Source organism: Periplaneta americana, chromosome 16, assembly GCF_040183065.1.
Source record: "Periplaneta americana isolate PAMFEO1 chromosome 16, P.americana_PAMFEO1_priV1, whole genome shotgun sequence".
Lineage (NCBI taxonomy): Eukaryota > Metazoa > Arthropoda > Insecta > Blattodea > Blattidae > Periplaneta > Periplaneta americana.
In genome coordinates this window covers 172,180,554-172,199,457 of record NC_091132.1, presented here as the reverse complement: position 1 = coordinate 172,199,457, position 18,904 = coordinate 172,180,554, and the positions used below count along the sequence as shown (strand labels likewise).

General features: G+C 36.9%; 1 protein-coding gene across 6 annotated transcripts; it reads left to right on the top strand.

Annotated features, from left to right (window-relative positions):
• Positions 1 to 3,749: 3,749 nt before the first annotated feature.
• LOC138691927 (uncharacterized) lies at positions 3,750 to 17,155 on the top strand. Of its 6 annotated transcripts, none has more exons than XM_069814577.1 (8): positions 3,752 to 3,954; positions 4,402 to 4,551; positions 9,055 to 9,155; positions 9,232 to 9,295; positions 9,439 to 9,675; positions 12,316 to 12,380; positions 15,390 to 15,467; positions 16,855 to 17,155. In XM_069814577.1, exons 2-7 carry the CDS (start codon positions 4,459 to 4,461, stop codon positions 15,436 to 15,438), a joined length of 609 nt encoding a protein of 202 aa, XP_069670678.1. In that variant the 5' UTR covers positions 3,752 to 3,954; positions 4,402 to 4,458; the 3' UTR covers positions 15,439 to 15,467; positions 16,855 to 17,155. The 6 variants fall into 6 exon arrangements, 5 of the variants coding, with proteins under 5 accessions (XP_069670677.1, XP_069670679.1, XP_069670678.1 ...); XM_069814575.1 differs by having other exon boundaries at positions 15,387 to 15,467; XR_011329990.1 differs by having other exon boundaries at positions 3,753 to 3,954; positions 15,387 to 16,587.
• The last annotated feature ends 1,749 nt before the right edge of the window (positions 17,156 to 18,904 follow it).

Below are 18,904 nucleotides of genomic sequence, written 5' to 3'. Positions count from 1 at the left end.
GTTTGAAAATTTTCTCATGTTTCTTCAAACATTTAAGACATGTAGGGCCCTGAAAACAAAAATACATACACAGTGAACTCTCTTCAACAGCTTGAACTAACAGAGGATATGGAGATCTATTTGTATTATGTGTAAATATGTAGAAGTTTAGTTATAATTGTTTTAAAATTTCCTCATGGTTCTTTAAACATTCTAGAAAAGTAGTGCCCTGAAAACAGAAATACTTACACAGTATTCTCTCTTCAACAGGTAACACAGTGGATATGGAGATCGATTTGAATTATGTATAATTATGTAGAAGTTCAGTTGATTTTGTTTCAAAATGTTCTCATGGTTCTTCAAACATTTAAGACAATTACATTCACAGTGAACTATCTGAAACAGCTTACACTAACAGAGGATAAGGAGATCGATTTATATTATGTATAAATATGTATAAGTTTAGATGAATTTGTTTTAAAATTTTCTCATGGTTTTTCAAATATTTGAGGCAAGTAGTGCCCTAAAAACAAAAATACATAGACATGAAGAAGTTAATTTAATTTTTTTGAAAATTAATTCAAGTTTCTCCAAACATATAAGACTAGTGCCCTGAAAAGTCAAATACATACATAGTGACCACTTTTCAACAGCTTACACTAACAGAGGAAATGGAGATCGATTTGAACTATGTATTCCGGTATATATGTAGAAGTTTAGTTGAATTTGTTTCAAAATTATCTCAAGGTTCTTCAAATATTTAAGACAAGTAGTGGCCTGGAAACAAAAATACATATACAGTGAACTCAACAGCTTACACTAACAGAAGATATGGAGATCGATTTTTATTAAGTATAAATGTGTAGAAGTTCAGTTGAATTTTTCTGAAAATCTCTCATGGTTCTTCAAACATTCAAGATAAGTAGTGCCCCAAAATAACACAAATACATAAACTGTGAACTCTCTTCAACAGCTTACACTAACAGAGGAAATGGAGATCGAATTGTATTCTCTATTAATATGAAGAAGTTTAGTTGATTTTTTTTTTTTTTAAGTTTTCTCATGGTTCTTCAAACATTTAAGACAAGTAGTGTCCTGAAAAAAAAAGACATACACAGTGAACTCTCTTCAACAGCTTACATTAACAGAGGATATGGAGATCGATTAGCATTATGTATAAATGTGTAGAAGTTTAGATCAATTTTTTTTTTATTTTCTTATGGTTCTTCAAACATTTAAGACAAGTAGTGTCCTGAAAACACAAATACATACACAGTGAATACAGGAGAATAGAGAAAGTTACACAACGCAGAGCTGCACCTGACATAATTAGGACCATAAAATCCAGACGTTTGAGATGGACAGGACATGTAGGACGTATGGGCGAATCCAGAAATGCATATAGAGTGTTAGTTGGGAGGCCGGAGGGCTAAAGTCCTTTGGGGAGGCCGGACGTAGATGGGAAGATAATATTAAAATGGATTTGAGGGAGGTGGGATATGATGGTAGAGACTGGATTAATCTTGCTCAGGATGGGGACTGATGGCGGGCTTATGTGAGGGCGGCAGTGAACCTCCGGATTCCTTAAAAGCCAGTAAGTAAGTAAGGCAGAGTTAAGGCCATATGGCCTTCTCTAACACTCAACCAGACCAAACTAACATTTACTGGTTTAACTACTGAATTCTTCAGCATCATCTTTCGATTATCTACAAAGAACTGAGTCAGTTTAAAATAAAATATGCTTACATGTTATTTTTGCCGCTATGAGAATCGATTCGGAGTCCTCACACTTGGCTGTTGAGTGATCGACATCTAATTCCCAAGGTCCCCTATTCTTTTCTTCTGCAGTATGTCCCAACTGCAACTGTAAATGAAGCAGAATCTATTAGCTTCTAAGGTACAGAGATTCCTTGATAATAGGAGGAGGAAAAAGGATATGGAGGATGATGATGATGATGATGATTATGATGATGATGATGTACTGTATTTTACAGTTATTACATTGGTTAAATCTCAACAAAAGGCGAAACGCTGCAATCCGGATGGTTGCGAGTTCGGTTTCCGATAGTGTTACGGATTTTATCTAATGCTTCCGACTGCACAATAACCCTGGGATTTATACAGAAATGAGTATCAGAATTATTTACTCAGGGGTAACATTAGCGGGCAGATAGAACCAAGACCAGACTGGAATCTTGCCATTAATGACGATTGTCTGTGAACCTGGATGGATGGGAACACTATATGTTTTGGGCTCATAAAACAAAGTTTGAATTGAAAAAGGACCTCAGGAGAGTTCGTGCTCGCGAGCACTTTTTCACTCCCATGACGAGAGCACCAGACTGAGAACGCCTGATTTAGAACATACAGATGAGATGTGGTAAACAAGTAAATAAGCAAGTCATCTTTATTGTTAATATCACAGTCTACTATATACAGTCGCGAAGCTTGAGGTGTTTTTTTTTTGCAAATCTCGTGATAAAGCGCTCCAAGCGGTTAGCAACTAGAAACAATAGACTGTCCATGGTCGACTTTGGACTGTGTCGTATTTCTATCGAGTGCTAGCTCGTTGCGTATTTCACATTGATGCTTGTGAAATGTTCGTTATTGGTTGTAATGAAAATGTTAATGGCTAAAATATAATAATTGGAATAATAATATGGGACAAGGAGGAGACGTTTGTAGTGCTATAAATTGTAGCAACAGTAAGAGAAAGAGGCCAGAGTTATCCTTTGTCCGATTTCCGAAAGATTCAGAAAGGTTCCTGGGTTTTCACAAGAATGCTGTGCAGAAACAAAACTGTTAATTTGAAGTTTTTTGTGACTGTTAGAATACATTATATCCTTAAATTTCACAATGAAATGTTTCAATCTAACCGAAAGGACATTAGATACCGGTTAAAGTTCTGTCACTTAGGCTGCTAAATTTCCAGAGAAATAAAGGTTAGGTCTACTTTTTTTTTTCAGAGGATATATTTTTAATTGTAGCTATTAATTTTGTTATTGTTTTTATGTTATTTTACTAAAGACGTAGAAAAATTAAGTTTGTTTTAATGAAATTTATTGATCACGTTTTATTTTCAATTCTGGTGGGATTATTATTGCTTAGGCCTATTTTTTTTCAAAGGATATGTTTTTAATTATAGCTGTTCCTTTTGTTATTTTTATTTCTCGCTTTACTAGAGACGTAGAAAAAGTCTGTTACAATAAAATTTTTTGATCACGTTTTATTTCCAATTCTGGTGTGACTATTATTGCTTAACCTCATCCCACTTTGTTAACTACGTAAGCCTACACTACAAGTACCGGTACGCGTAAGTTACTCCATTAATTCATATTTCCAGTGTTATTGTTGTAAAGGGAAATGCAAATTAATGTTTATTGGTTTCATAGTTAATTATCGCAATAATCATGAATGAGTGAAGCTATTATAGTAAATTTCAGTTCGTTTTGCACAAACAAAAATTATATTACTTTTTTCTTGCAGGTATCTTCGAGTTTATGGTGGAATTTAATATCTTCATTAAAATAATAAATTAACTTTATGCATTTAATATTTCAATAATGCAAGGAAGGTGTTAATTTTTCCAAAAGAACACAACGAAAGTGTAACATATTTTGTCGTCTGCTAGGAGAGAGATCTGCGATGATGAGGCGATGGTAGCGATCCTAGTGGTGGGCAACTACCCATGTTTGCATTTTTACTACATATTGAGCTTCGCGACTGTATATAGTAGACTGTAGTTAATACTATATTATGGTTTTCGTAGGACCGTATTATATTAACGCGTGTTACCGTTGGATACCTAGGTTGGCCTCAAGTCGGAATCAAACTTCTCACGGTGGCCTAGATCTCTGGCTGTACATGATAATAATAATTCACTATTGTTCACGTAAATGTATTCGGAAAAATGATAATACACGAGGAATTAGAATTCTTACTTTGATACTGGAATTCTTCTAGTATTGAAGAAAGGTTAGTATGTATATGATATCGTGGAAAACAGGATTTGTTTTCTCATTAGATTTCATTTGAACTAATGTGTTGGATTTTAGAAAAAATGCTGAAGAATTTACTCACTGGAAACTTGAATGTTATTGTGGATGGGTTTAATGTTTAAGAAAACTCAATTCAGTTTCTCGATATGCCTATTAGATCCCCTCCATTCTTCTAGATATTGAATACATGTGTCATAAAATTCTACCATTTGTTTTTCGAAAACTATACTGTACTGGTTACATCTCACGAGTAACCAATCTCAAAAACTAGTATTGTACTAGTAAAATCAGTACGAATGGTCACCTTACCCTGGTTGTATTTTAGTCGTATACAGTATAAGTATTCACTATGGTATCCGTCTAAAACTCGACCTCTTTTGTTCGGTACTAGGCCTATAAATCACTTTTTTTTTTCTTTTCTCAGCAGCGTACATTCAGCAAGGTTATGTCCATCTCTTGTTGATCGCCACTTCGAGGTGTGATGGATATGATCAAGAAGGAACCGCAGCTGGACGCATTTGCTGCAGAAATAAATTGTAATCTAGATACAGAAGAGAAGAAGCCTCTGTTGGAGGTAATTTTAAAGTAATTTCGAGCGCGGTGCCATACAAAACAATATCGAGTAACTGTTAAATGATTTCAAAATATCAGTTTGCCATTGCAGCCGTATGGCACCCTCTTCAAGTGATCACTTACTTACGAAAGACGCTGTATTTAACCTGCTTATTTTTTACACGTCTATATTGTGCAGAAAGGGGATTTATTGCATGAGCATGTGAATGGTGAAGAGTGTGTGGTTCAGAGCTATGAACTTAAATCAGAAATAGAAGTAGAGGAGAATCACGTGCCAATTACTTTCCCTAAGATGAAATGTGAAGCTCAGGTGAGTGAAGGTCACGAGGTGTCTGCTTTCATTTATTTATTGTATTCCATAGATCTTAGATCAGCATTGTGTCTTTGAGATGTGAAACAAGTCAGAATTATGCAGTAAGATAGGAAGCAGATTAATTCAATTTACAGAAACAACTTTCTTGTGTTACATTGAAACTAAATTGTTAATTTACCATAGTTGACTATTTTCGGATTTCTGTTAGCCATCTTCAGAACTTGTGAAATTCTTGCTTGTTTTCAGTTTCTTTTGATGTTCCTATGGTGGTGGGTGCATTTGTATTCGATAGTGTGGAGTCAGATAGTGTGTGTGTTCAGAAATTAAATTTCATATTGAGGTTATGTTATGAGAGTGCTTTTGTATGTTGTTTGTATATTTCATACTCTTAGGCCCAATTGTATAAAACTGCCTGACTAAAGATCAACTTTGATCGGTGATCGAAAAGTGAACCGAGTTCAGACACTTCTTCTATTGTATAAAACTTTTCTGCGATCAAATTACCTTGGTTCAAATGCAATCTAAGTTCACGTGAAAAGGATTTGGCAACAGCGCATAAACAGGTGAAATATATGATGCTTGGGCCATGCTGTACAAGTTTGTCCAGTGTTGCCAAACCAGCGACTTTAACTCTTTTTCAATAACAATTTCTTTTAACTTTTATATTGCTTAAATATGGATTTAGCGAACTTTTTAGCACTCCATAGTGACAAAATTTAATCTTTCTTTGTTGATAATGAGAAATCTAGCGACTTTACAACTACTTTTTGGCGACTTTCCGTACATTCTGTTGGAGACACTGGTTTATTTTGTGCAATGTAAATAATGGCGGACAATAAGAAGAAGGTTGACTGTTCTCCAAATTGTTATGTTATGGCGTTTGATACTGCTAAACATAATAAAGCTTTATAAAACGACAAATTGAAAATTTATTAATGTCCCTATCATATCCATTAATAATTAATGGTTGTTATAAACATAATATAATTATAGGTTATGTTATTTGATACTGCTGAACACGATAGAGCCTTATAAAATATAAGATTGTTTGTGTATTAAGGCAAGAAATTGAAAAGAAAAAAATGTGTATATATATATATATATATATATATATATATATATATATATATATAAATGTACCTACCATATGTATTAAGATTAATAACAATGGTTATTCTTTTGCATAGTTTGCCACTCGTATATTTCAAACAGAAAAGAAATAACTGAACTTGGATCATCTAACTTAATCGGAGAAATTTCTTCAGTCAAAGTTGACTTTAGTTTGAGACAAATTAATCTCAGATTAGACTTTATAAAAGGTAAAGGTAAAGGTATCCCCGTAACATGCCATGAAGGCACTTGGGGGACATGGAGGTAGAGCCCCATGCTTTCCATGACCTCGACACTAGAATGAGGTGGTGTGGTCGGCACCACGCTCTGACCGCCTTTTACCCCCGGGAAAGACCCGGTACTCAATTTTATAGGAGGCTGAGTGAACCTCGGGGCCGTTCTGAAAGTTTGACAACGAGAAAAAATCCTGTCACCACCTGGGATCGAACCCCGGACCTTCCAGTCCGTAGCCAGCTGCTCTACCAACTGAGCTACCCGGCCGCCCAATTAGACTTTATACACCACAAAATTCCAAGTTCAGCTAGAACAAGGATCAATTTAACCTCTGATCTAAGATTAAATGGTTTATACAATTGGCCCTTAGACCACACTATCAATCTGCTAAATTGGTCAGGGCTATCATTAGACTAAAGTTAATAGGATTCATAGTCACAGAATAATCAAGGTCGGAGGTAGGCTGTGGATAATCTTTGGAAAATGCTACATGATGTTGAAAATGCTATTGCTCAAGCGCAGATTCTCAGCTGTCTTACTCGATTCTCGATTGTTTATTGCAGTCGCCACTAACCTACCAGCTTGGGAGAAAATTTTCAATAATTGTGTTGTGATAAATCAATCATTCTTTTTAATGTATCCAGCTGTTTGCTGACAATATAAAGACAGCAAAATTTGTCAAAGTAGGAAAGGGACATGGTGAAGAGATAGTAAGAGACTTAGGGCGAGAATCTCTCAAATCAAGGCGACGAAAAACCAGACTCACCGCATTGTTTACGGCACAAATGGGACACAAAGCATGGACCGACATCAATGCTAGATTAGCAACACCATCATACTTAGGAAGGGCTGATCATATTAGGAAGTTTAAATGTAGAAAACAAAGAAGAGATGTGGCAAAATTTTCCTTTGTTAACCGCACAATAGTAGACTGGAACAGCTTACCTGCGGCAATCTTTCAGGGTGGTCCTCTCAAAATCAATACATTTAAGGAAAGATTGAGAAGATTAGACTGAAAATGTAATTGTAGGTGCAGTGTAAGTGTCTTGTAATTAATTAAGTTGATATGTAATTAATGAAGATGATATGTAATTTAGTTGATATGTAAACAAATTAAGGTGATATGTAATTAATTAAATTGGTAATAGTTGGGTGAAATAGAAGGACTTATAAGTTAGGTTTACTTTTGCTTATTGTAGGCATTATTATAGAACAGTTTTTATTTATAGTCCTAGGTTTATTGCATCTATTTAGTTATAGTTAGAAATAAATTTAGGTTTATTTTATTTTATTTTTTTATTTTTCTTTTATTGCTGTAATTATTGTAGAATTATAATGGTATTATTGTATATTATATATCACTGGCACCGGGTGTATACCCAATTGTAGTGTTAATAAATAAATACATACATACACATACATAAAGTCCACTGTAGTCTATTCAGATTTTGTTTTTCACGAGAAATGAGGGGTATTTTGATCGGTGTTCATTATAGATGCCTGTTGCTAGTAGCCAGAGTTGGGGTGTAGTCAATATATACTGCAGGGCTGTGTCTTCTGCAACTGGTACTGATGATTTTAATTTACTTCTTTTGTGGCTTATGGATGGACAGTACAGAAGAATGTGTTCCAGATCTTCATCATGATTATTACACCACAGACAAGTAGGATTATCAGAAATGTGATATCGGTGCAGGTACAATTGAGTGACAATGTGACGTGTTCTGTCTCTTGTTAAAAGTGTTTGAACATGTCTGGGAAGGCTTTTGTGCATTTCCAGGGCATTTTGTTTCTCTTGTATGGACTGTAAAAGCATGATGTTAGATTTTTATAGTACAACTAGCTGTATCCGTGCGCTCCGCTGCACCTGTTAGAAATAAATATAAAGTAATTACATAATTAAAATAGGACGTTTGATACAGGGAACATTCGTGTTTGATAATTTAAATTGTATTTAAATAATTAAAATGCGGTCATTTTGGTCCAGAGAGCAATCATTTGGTACAATGGCAATTCCTTTAACATGTTTCTTAATTGTTATTACATGCAACCATAGTTTAATGTAGATTGACATATCATTTAGTTTTAATGTGTATACTTTATATTACTTGCTGTATGTTTCAGAAGTTACTGTAATAACATTGTAGAATTATGTCCATCTAGAGAAACTACACTTTCCAATGGTGAAATAATAATTAAACAATTAATTAGCTTCCGATATTACTTCATACAAACACAGAAACATTTTCTGTAGGCTATGTTTAATAGCTTTCGATTGTTGTTGTCCAAGGCCCTTATAGACGAAGTCATTTGTTTTTATTTCAGTACAGTGCCTTACATGGCGTTATAGTAATTTTAAAACTCATTTATCTCATTAAATATCAGTTCTATCAAAATTTTATGTAGAATAAAACTTATCGGAAATTATTTTTAAAGAAACTTTTGTGATGTAACATTTTTCATGAAAATCAATAATAAGCTGGATATTTCGATTTATTTAATTCAAGCCCCCTTATAACCCCCCTTTTAAATAAAGTATTTTGAATGCCATATAGCCTAAATTCTAAGTTACAACGAACTTAATTTATATTCCAGTTTTCATATAAATCGGTTCAGCCATTATCGCGTGAAAAGGTAACAAACATCCAGATAGACAGACATAGAAACAAAAATTTCAAAAAAGCGATTTTCGATTTCAGGATGGTTAATTATACATGTTAACACCAATTATTTTTGGAAAATCGAAAATTACCAGAAAAATTTTGGCTACAGATTTATTATTAGTATAGATAAATGTGGTGTTATTTACACTGAAGTCCGTCTAGCATTGGTACATGCTTATTTTAGGTCGTTAGTACTCCAACATCATCAACACCAATTCCAAGAATGTGTGCTGTGAACCATGTCTCCACAACTCCTGAGGAATGTGCACCAATAATGACCAGCAGGTGAGTTTAAGACGTCATTGAAATTTAAGAATAATGCTGTTACAACATTTGTGTTTTTATATATGTGTCATTTCAGGCAGTCCACTGCGTCTCAAGGGAAATCTTCAAGGAAACGTTCTCCTAGTGGAAGTCGTGGGAAGGTTGGTAATGGGTAATTCTATCAGAAAAACGTAATTTGTAATGCCTGTGTAACTGCATTCTATTTAATGCATATCAAGCTCTAAAAGTATACAAGCGGGAGTGTTTGGAAGTTTGCATAAGTTTACATTTTTCTTGTTCACAGTATTCTGCTGCAAAGTTGTCGAGATTGACAGAATATGAATCAGAGGTGTTTCTACTCAAACAAGAACTGGAAGAAGCCAAGATGAGACATGACATGGAGATGCAAGAAGCCCAGATCGCACATGATGAACAGATGTACAGAGCCCAGATGGAGATGTTCAAAGCCAAGATCAGACATGACGAGGAGATCTATCAGCTGCAGAAGGCAAAAATGTTATTAGAAATGGAAATATTAAAGGTACAGGTGCAGTTAGAAACAATAGGAGGGAAATGAAGAAACCGGAAATGTAGTAGAGGTGTGATGGCACTGTTAGCAGCAGTGGTGGTATGGGGTGGTGGTAGTAATAATAATAAGACTAGTGGTGGTGGTGGTGGTAATAGTAGGGTTGGTGGTGACAGCAGGGGTTGGTAGTTTTAGTGGTAGACGTTGGTAGCAATAGTGGTAGTGGTGGTGGTGGTAGTTGGTAGTTGGTAGTGGTGGTAGTTGGTGGTAGTTTGTAGTTGGTGGTAGTTGGTAGTGGTGGTAGTTGGTAGTTGGTGGTAGTTGGTAGTGGTGGTAGTTGGTAGTTGGTGGTAGTTGGTAGTTGCTAGTGGTGGTAGGTGGTAGTTGGTGGTGGTGGTGGTAGTTGGTGGTGGTGGTGGTAGTTGGTAGTGGTGGTAGTTGGTAGTGGTGGTAGTTGGTAGTTGGTGGTGGTGGTAGGTGGTGGTGGTGGTAGGTGGTGGTGGTGGTAGGTGGTAGTTGGTAGTGGTGGTAGTTGGTGGTAGTTTGTAGTTGGTGGTAGTTGGTAGTGGTGGTAGTTGGTAGTTGGTGGTAGTTGGTAATTGGTGGTAGTTGGTAGTGGTGGTAGTTGGTAGTTGGTGGTAGTTGGTAGTTGCTAGTGGTGGTAGGTGGTAGTTGCTAGTGGTGGTAGGTGGTAGTTGGTGGTGGTGGTGGTAGTTGGTAGTGGTGGTAGTTGGTAGTTGGTGGTGGTGGTAGGTGGTGGTGGTGGTAGGAGGTGGTGGTAGTGGTGGTGGTAGTGGTGGTGGTGATAGTTGGTAGTGGTGATAGTTGGTAGTGGTGGTAGTTGGTAGTTGGTGGTGGTGGTGGTAGTTGGTAGTAAGTAGTAAGTAAGTAGCAAGTAGTGGTGGTGGTAGTGGTGGTTGTTGTTTTGATGGGGGTAGTATGGTGTGGTATTTATATTAGTAGTAGAGGTAATTAATATTTGAGGAGAAAAACTCGCTCGGCGCCGGGGATCGAACCTGGGTCCTTGGTTCTCCTCAAATATTAATTGTCAATATTACAGATATTATTCTGTATGACAAATTAATAAATCTATAATATTCTCATAGCTGCAGTGCATACTTATGTCTGTACAGATTACTGTGCACGTAACTGCGGAATCCCGGCCAAACAAGTCACTCAGCTGAGTGCGCGCCTAGTATAATGGCAGTTGACATTGGACATATACGTCAACATATATGCCTAACTTGGAGTCAGGCCACAAAGGGAAACATTGAAGGAGGAGGGTTCGATCCGGTACTGTGGATTTAATTCGGCGTAGCTCAGTGGTCAGAGCGCTTGGTACGTAGAACCAGGGACCCGGGTTCGATCCCCGGCGAATTTTTCTCCTCAAATATTAATTGTCAATACAGATAATATTCTGTATGACAAATTAATAAATGTATAATAGTAGAGGTCATGTAATACTAGTTGTGATAGTATTTTTAAGTTGGTTATTTAAAGTCGATGAGATTGGTGATAGCGAGATGGTATCCGACGAGATGAGGCCGAGGATTCGCCACAGATTACCTTGAATTCGCCTTACGGTTGGGGAAAACCTCGGAAAAAACCCAACCAGGTAATCAGCCCAAGCGGGGATCGAACCCGTGCCCAAACGCAACTTGAGACTGGCAGGCAAGCGCCTTAACCGACTCAGCCATGCTGCTGCTGATGATATTAGTAAGGGTGTTGGTGATGGTAATAGTATGGGTGGTAGTAATAGTTCTTGGTAGTGGTAGTAGTGGATGATGGTAATAGTTGCAGTGTTAGTGGTTTTAGTATGCAGTGCAGTACCAGTAATAATAATAGTTCTAGAAGTGGGGGTGGTGGTAATGACAGTTGTACTTACTTACTTACAAATGGCTTTTAAGGAACCCGAAGGTTCATTGCCGTCCTCACATAAGCCCGCCATCGGTCCTGTTCCAGAGCAAGATTAATCCAGTCTCTACCATCATATCCCAACTCCCTCAAATCCATTTTAATATTATCCTCCCATCTACGTCTCGGCCTCCCCAAAGGTCTCTTTCCCTTCGGTCTCCCAACTAACACTCTATATGCATTTCTGATTTCGCCCATACATGCTACATGCCCTGCCCATCTCAAACGTCTGGATTTAATGTTCCTAATTATGTCAGGTGAAGAATACAATGCGTGCAGTTCTGTGTTGTGTAACTTTCTCCATTCTCCTGTAACTTCATCCCTCTTAGCCCCAAATAATTTCCTAAGCACCTTATTCTCAAAGACCCTTAACCTATGTTCCTCTCTCAGAATGAGAGTCCAAGTTTCACAACCATACAGAACAACCGGTAATATAACTGTTTTATAAATTCTAACTTTCAGATTTTTTGATAGCAGACTGGATGATAAGAGCTTCTCAAGCGAATAATAACACGCATTTCCCATATTGACAGTTGTAGTGTTATTATTCCTAGTAACAGTAATGTTGAGAAGGTTTTCACCTTACATAGTTCGTGAGCTTACCAGTAGAGTGGGATGATGAGAGTGGAGGATCATAAATATATCCACTATGAAATGCTAATTTCAGTTCATTACTGTCTCAAATCTCGATGTTATAGTAGATACAATATTTGCTCTATATTACATAGTCTTCTCTTTCAGGAGAAGTCGTGTTACTTGCACACGGTGGAGGAGGAGCCAATTGAAGATGAAGTCGTGGCAGAGATGTGAGTTTTACATACCATTGTTCACTCTCCATTGTTTTACTGATTGAATTACAGTAGTGCACGGTGTATTACCTAATACAGTAGAACCCCGATTATCCCTCACCGTATTAACTGATCAGCGGATTATCAGACTGTCTTTCTATTGCTCTTTTCTTTCTTTCTTTCTTTCTTTCTTTCTTTCTTTCTTTCTTTCTTTACTACGGAAATAAACATGTAAGAAACTTAGTAGTATACCTTATATTACGAGGGGAATCCAGGAAATAACGACCGTTGGCGCATACCCGCCGTGCAGCTGACTCCCCTTCCTTGTTTGAAGGTCAACTGGCTTCCTTAACATGTGTTCTCATAATGTTGTGAGTACTGGTTGCAACAAGTCGCCATTGTGCATTTTGTGTTACTTCAAAATGAACGACGTGATTGATAATCCCGCCGACTGTGAGGTGAGGAGTGTGATTCGATTTTTGAATGCCCGACATTTGAAACCTGCAGAAATTTACCGGCAATTGAAAGAAGTGTATGGTGATACTGTAATGAATGAAAGAAATGTGAGAAAATGGTGCGAAACGTTCAACAATGGGCGAACAAATGTCCACGATGAAACTCGACCCGGACGCCCATCACTCATCACAGAAGACCTGAAGACTAAAGTGAACGACAGAATCTTGCAAGACAGGCGCACATCACTCGACGAATTGCATATTGCCTTTCCTGACATTTCTCGTTCTTTGCTTGGTGAAATTGTGTCGCAACATCTTGGCTACCACAAAATCTGTGCACGATGGGTTCCACGGCAACTGAGTGACCAACACAAAACTCAGAGAATGGCCTCAGCATTGACATTCTTGATGCGATATCACACAGATGGAGACGCCTTTCTTGATCAAATTGTGACTGGTGATGAGACCTGGGTGTCTCACAACACCCCAGAGACCAAGTGCCAATCACGTCAGTGGCATCATCCCTCATCACCCAAGAAACCGAGAAAATTCAAACAGACTCTCTCAACAGAAAAGTCATGGCTACTGTCTTTTGGATCGCAAAGGTGTTCTTTTGCTGGATTTCATGCCAAAAGGCACTACGATCAATGCAAATCGTTATTGTGAGACTTTACGAAAACTACGGCGAGCCATCCAAAACAAGAGGCGAGGAATGCTTTTGAGAGGAGTTGTGCTTCTTCACGACAACGCCCGCCCGCACACTGCTGCTTCAACTCGAGAATTGCTGGATCAATTGGGTTGGGAAATCTTTGATCATCCGCCCTATAGTCCAGACCTTGCTCCTAGCGATTTTTACCTTTTCACTAAGCTGAAAGACTTTCTGGGTGGTACGCGTTTTGGAAGTGATGAAGAGTTGAAGAAGACAGTGAACACCTGGCTTAATGAACTGGCGGCAGAGGAGTATAACACGGCAATTCTAAAGCTAGTGAACAGATACGACAAATGTTTAAATGTAGGTGGTGATTATGTAGAGAAGTAAAGGAAGCTTCAGTTATGTAACACTTTGTTTTTTCAAATAAATATATATTTTTTAAGTATTACAACAAAACGGTCGTTATTTCCTGGATCCCCCTCGTATAATCCCATTTTTTCTAGAGTGTTTTATTAAAAGCATTTAGCTTTACATAGTACTACTGCAAACAACAAAAATGTTACTTGAAGATGTTTTCCCAACTTGTAAAATAGTTACTACCTGCTTTCAAAGAAATAGTCCCAAGAACTTCCGCACAATATATAGCAAATCTGTGCAGCATTCAGTCCTTGTCCTACTTTATAACTTCTGTGCAAAATATCTTCCACGGGTGTCGAAAGTGTTTTGCTAAGTATCAAAATAAAAATGCAAATAATTGAGAGGTTTGGGAAAAGAAAAACTGCGGCGCATTTCGCATCAGAATACGTGATTGGCGTTACAATTATGCACGATTTATTGGAAAATAATGATGAAGTGTATAACGTATGTAGATCTACAACAGGAGCCCTCAACTACTCCTATCCTTTCGCAAACGACCATCATAAGGGACTTCCTTGGCCCTTATAAACCGAAATTAAATTAGTGAACTTCTGATTCACTATCTAGCATGTTAAACACAACACTACGGAGGATTATTATGAGGCTGTAGTATGGACTTATGAAAATATTTTATGGTACAGATTATCCGATTTTTTTCGATTAACCGTCCAGTCCACCCCCTTTATTACCACGGATAATAGAGGTTCTACTGTATTTGGTGCAGAGCTTTCACAATCAACCGAAAATTGATGCTGTAGTAGCAATTCAGAGGATGACCTACTAAATGATGATATGTTGTTATTGAAGTGTTGTATCAGTGAAGAATTATGTTGTGTCAGTGAAGTGTGTTGTATCAGTGAAGAAGTATGTTGTGTCAGTGAAGTGTGCTGTGTAAGTGAAACGTGTTCCTGTCAGTGAAGCTTTATAGTTTATAGTGGCAGTGCAAAGTATTTGAACAGTGAAATGTTTTTGAAGTGTTAGTGAAATCAGGATAGAATCAGTGAAATGTGTCGTAGTTCCAGTGCAGTGAGTGAGTTGACAGCGAAATGAGTGTAATTTTGAAAGGTACTTGTGCAGATATGAACATATACTCGTGGGTTTTAGTTCGATCTTAGTTTTAAGATACAAATTAGAATATTTCAAATGTTATTTTAAGTGATCGTTTCATTTAATTTAGTATATCCCCTGTTGTTGTTATTATTATTATTATTATTATTATTATTATTATTATTATTATTATTATTATTAGTTATTAGTATTATTATTAATTGTATTTTTAATTAATAAGTTTATTATTGTCATTATTGAGTGTAATTAGTTACACTGCCACCGGGTATATACCCACTGCAGTGTGAATAAATACATACGTACATACAAATCCATCTCTAAGGTTTAAATATTTAATTGTGAGATCCTGATCACTTTAATGATGATGTGGCCGATGTTTTATGAGATGTTACGATAGTGGCCCTGATTTACATTGATCCTTTTTAATCTCAGCAGGGTTGCTGATGACTGCAGACAATCTTCACAAAACCATCTAAGATTCTAAGAGGAGAAGAACAAGGGGCTATTTTTGAAGTGAGTACTGAACATTGTGACGTCTCAGAAACTTCTTGCCTTGAAGACAGCAGAAAGACACCACCACTATATACAGTCACGAAGCTTGAGTTGTGAGGGTGCTAGAAACAATAGACTGTGGCGGTACTATTTCGCATTGCCTGTAATGAGGCGATATTAGCGATTCTAGTAGAGAGGAACTATCTAATGTTTGCATATTTACTACGTATTGAGCTTCGCGACTGTATATACTAGACTGTGGAGTAGGTGAGAATGTCATTTTTCATTTATGTGGTAAGTGGTTAAGGAATTCCACGTATCCTAGAAGTCATTTGCGCTCACACCGACGAGAAATCATTAATTCTATGTGATATCTGTGGGAAATGTTTGACGTTAGGTGAGAATCTGAAAGGCCACTTACGTATGCACAAAGGCGAAAGCGTTTCAAGTGCGATTTGTGTGGAAAGTGTTTCTCAGACTCTGGAAGTGCATGGAGAAAAGCTTTTCAAGTGTGAACTATGTGGCAACGTCCATGTGGAGCAGCATACCGGCGAGAAGCCATTCCAATGCCAGGATTGTGCATCATTGCAAATTCTTAAAACTTATTTGCGATCGCATGCAGATTGAAATCGTTTCAGATGTGTTATGTCACTAATTTTTTATTTTTTTTTTGGGGGTTATTTTATGACGCTGTATCAACATCTAGGTATTTAGCGTCTAAATGAAATGAAGGTGATAATGCCGGTGAAATGAGTCCGGGGTCCCGCACCGAAAGTTACCCAACATTTGCTCATATTGGGTTGAGGGAAAACCCCGGAAAAAACCTCAACCAAGTAACTTGCCCCGACCGGGAGTGTAGAGTACTGTACACAGATAGAAAACATAACTATTAGGGACAACCTATGTGTGAGAAATATAGTTGATGCCTTTTAATTACCAGTTTGATTGGAGAGAACACATCAAGCAAATGGATCCAGATCGCCTCGTCCCTATCTCGACTTTTCAGTATCGATCGCAGAGGCAGGCAAGATTTGGGAAGAAGAAAAAGAAGATTGAAAGAGCAGGAATATATTTGTGACTTATCAGAAACAGGACAAAGGTCCTACTAATCTGGTTCATGATGGTGATGTACTGTACACTGGTAATTCTTCCTTTTAATCTTAGCCTTTTGGTAATCCGATTATTCCATCCTTTCCGGGGCCTTCTCAGGCATATCTCTGCCTTTTGGAATATTTTCTCTTCCAATCTGTGCTCCCTTATTCTTGATGTATGACTTCTATTCTTGTTATCAAGTCAAGAAATCTCACATTTCTTGAACTACTATCTTAATTTTATTTTTATTTTTGAAAGTGTGAGCATTTCTTTGTTTCCGATATTCTTTTATTATTTAAATCATCTCTTGTTTCAGGTGCGTAGGTGAGGATACGTCATACTACTGACTTACAAATCTTTGCTTTTCGTATTATGTTCTTAGATATACAAGGTAGTTAGAAAGTCGTTTTCCCCAATATCAGTATATGTGTATAAGTATGAAACCTTAGAATGAGTATTGGGGAAAGTGACTTTTGACCCACCTTGCACATTTCTATATTACGTCACACATTAATCCAGCAATATTCTTGCTGCTTTGTAACTGCTTCATGACCTCTGATTGTAGCATTCCATTGCTTGTTATTTTTGTGCTAAAATATATAAACATCATGTGTTGATCTCTTTGAATTTCCAATTGTGCCTGAGACCATTGTTTACATTGTTCCTTATGGGTCTTTTTTTTTCCTTGGGTTATTTTACGACGCTGTATCAACATCTAGGTTATTTAGCGTCTGAATGAAATTAAAATGATAATGCCGATGAAATGAGTCCGGGGTCCAGCACCGAAAGTTACCCAGCATTTGCTCATATTGGGTTGAGGGAAAACCCCGGAAAAAACCTCAACCAGGTAACTTGCCCCGACCGGGATTCCAACCCGGGACACCTGGTTTCACGGCCAGACGCGCTGACAGTTACTCCACAGGTGTGGACTTATGGGTCTTGTCGGCCATCATAGCGGTTTTGAAGCATCGTGCAACATCTAGTAATGACTTACCAGTAGTGGATCCGTTAATTGTAGTATGCATTTGTCAAAAGGTTCAGTTTGAGTTCACTGCTACAGCAGTGGCCAGTATGCATGGCAGCTAAACTAGTGAACCCAGAGTCAGGGGAATGGTATTTTGGGACTGTACCTCGCAAAGAGCACATCTTACAATATTAGGCACAGTACACTTAATACGTTTCCTATAATTTATTAATTAAATGGGGAACACCATTTTGACTTGCTCCTTATGTGTTTTTGCCAGTCTCCTTTTAAACTGCCGTTCTTCTTCTTCTTAAAGATCAGAGTATCCAATGTTTGTTCTGCACCAACGGAAATTGATCGCTCCATTGGAGATATGACCTCTCCAAAGCTTTCGATTGTATTAATCATAAAATTCTACTACAAAAACTAGAATACTATCACAGTCTACTATATACAGTCGCGAAGCTCAATAGGTAGTAAAAATGCAAACATGGATAGTTGCCCACCACTAGGATCGCTACTATCGCCTCATCATCGCAGATCTCTCTCCTAGCAGCCGACAAAATATGTTACACTTTCGTTGTCGTGTTCTTTTGGAAAAATTAACACCTTCCTTCCATTATTGAAATATTAAATGCATAAAGTTAATTTATTATTTTAATGAAGTATATTAAATTCCACCATAAACTCGAAGATACCTGCAACAAATAAGTTAATATAATTTTTGTTTGTGCAAAACGAACTGAAATTTACTATAATAGCTTCACTCATTCAAGATTATAGTGATAATTAACTATGAAACCAATTAATATTAATTTGCATTTCTCTTTACAACAATAGTAATGGAAATATGAATTAATGGAGTAACTTACGTGTACCGGTACTTGTAGTGTAGGCTTACGTAGTTAAAGTGGGATGAGGTTAAGCAATAATAATCACACCAGAATTGGAAATAAAACGTGATCAATAAATTTTATTGTAACAGACTTTTTCTACGTCTCTAGTAAAGCAACAAACAAAAATAACAACAAAATTAACAGCTGTAATTAAAAATATATCCTTTGAAAGAAAAAGAGTAGGCCTAAGCAATAATAATCCGACCAGAATTGAAAATAAAACGTGATCAATAAATTTCATTAAAACAAACTTAATTTTTCTACGTCTTTAGTAAAATAACACATAAAAATAATAACAAAATTAATAGCTACAATTAAAAATATATCCTCTGAAAAAAAAGTAAACCTAACCTTTATTTCTCTGGAAATTTAGCAGCCTAAGTGACAGAACTTTAACCGGTATCTAATGTCCTTTCGGTTAGACTGAAACATTTCATTGTGAAATTTAAGGATATAATGTATTCTAACAGTCACAAAGAACTTCAAAATTAAGAGTTTTGTTTCTG

Coding starts and splice junctions, on each gene's coding strand:
- LOC138691927 (XM_069814576.1), top strand. CDS start 4,459: ATGGATATGATCAAGAAGGAACCGCAGCTGGACGCATTTGCTGCAGAA. Junction 9,156..9,231: donor GCACCAATAATGACCAGCAG/GTGAGTTTAAGA, acceptor GTGTCATTTCAG/GCAGTCCACTGCGTCTCAAG. Junction 12,381..15,386: donor GATGAAGTCGTGGCAGAGAT/GTGAGTTTTACA, acceptor TTTTAATCTCAG/CAGGGTTGCTGATGACTGCA.